Source organism: Fulmarus glacialis, unplaced genomic scaffold (genome assembly GCF_000690835.1).
Source record: "Fulmarus glacialis isolate BGI_N327 unplaced genomic scaffold, ASM69083v1 scaffold43648, whole genome shotgun sequence".
Classification (NCBI taxonomy): Eukaryota; Metazoa; Chordata; class Aves; order Procellariiformes; family Procellariidae; genus Fulmarus; species Fulmarus glacialis.
In genome coordinates, this window is record NW_009230957.1 from 4735 (window position 1) to 5896 (window position 1162).

The following is a 1162-nucleotide window of genomic DNA, read 5'->3' on the forward strand; positions in this document are numbered from 1 at the left end:
AAGCCCATGCTTCGGTGGCCGGCAGGAGATCCCCTTCTATCACATCTGGAGCGGCAGCCAGCGAGCCCTGCACTGCACCTTCACGCTGGAGAGGTACAGCCAGGCCTCCAGCGAGCTCACCTGCAAGATCTGCGTCCGGCAGGTGGAAGGGGAAGGGCAGATCTTCCAGCTCCACATCACGCTGGGAGAGGTGAGCGGTGGGGAGGTGGGGGGACAGCAAGGGGACGCGCTCGGGAGCCGCTCTGTGCTGCAACGTCTCGCCCCGTCCTTCCCTTCGCAGCACGCCAGCTCCTTCGACACCCTCCGCTCCCACCACAGCGGTGCCACCACCACCACCACCCAGCTGGGACCCTACGCCTTCAAAATCCCCCTTTCCATCCGGCAGAAGATCTGTAACAGCCTGGATGCCCCCAACTCCAGGGGAAACGACTGGAGACTTCTCGCCCAGAAGCTCTCCATGGACCGGTGGGTCTCCCCGTGCTTTGCTTTCCCCTCCTGTGCCCCAGGCAGGGGGGCTTCGCTCCACGCCTCCTCCCTGCTGCAGTGCATCCAGCTAGGTTATGTCCAGCTATATAGGTCCACCCATAAACACGGATGTAGCTATGCAGAGTTACACCCATCTATATCCATGCATCCATCTGCGCCACGGTCCTGGGTCTCTTGTCGCTTTGAAGTGGCCCTTATTGATCTGGGGCCGTTCCTGTCTGGGTTCACCTCCGCGGGCCGAAGGAAGGGAGGGTAATTGCGGCCAAACAAAGCTTGCCTTGCTTCTGCACGAGTGCCTGGATCAAAAATGGAAGGCGATGTCTCAAGGGCTTTGGCATTTGCGTTGTGGCATTTCCGTCAGGGTTCACGTGGCAAACAGGTCTGCTGCTCCGGCATCCTCCTCCGTCCCCGAAGGGCGCCGCGCCAACCCGGGCCTCCTCTCTGCTTCCCCTTCGCAGGTATCTGAACTACTTTGCCACCAAAGCCAGCCCCACCGGGGTGCTCCTGGACTTATGGGAAGCCGAGCACCAAGACGACGGCGATCTCAACACCCTGGCCAGTGCCTTAGAAGAGATGGGCAAGAGCGAGATGCTGGTGGTCATGGCCACGGAGGGGGATTGCTGATGATGCTCCCCGCGGCTGGCGGGCCGGGAGGACGAAACGGGGGGCGATGGGG

General features: G+C 61.9%; 1 protein-coding gene across 1 annotated transcript in view; it reads left to right on the forward strand.

The window, feature by feature from the left end:
- The window catches only part of LOC104081591 (netrin receptor UNC5B-like), a gene marked incomplete at its 5' end in the record, with an annotated part of 5624 nt that extends 4514 nt beyond the window's left edge, over positions 1-1110 (forward strand). Inside the window, 3 exon segments of the mRNA XM_009584399.1 lie at positions 26-190; positions 281-465; positions 945-1110. Of these exon segments, the coding sequence (XP_009582694.1) occupies positions 26-190; positions 281-465; positions 945-1110 (516 nt within the window).
- Between the last annotated feature and the right edge of the window lie 52 nt (positions 1111-1162).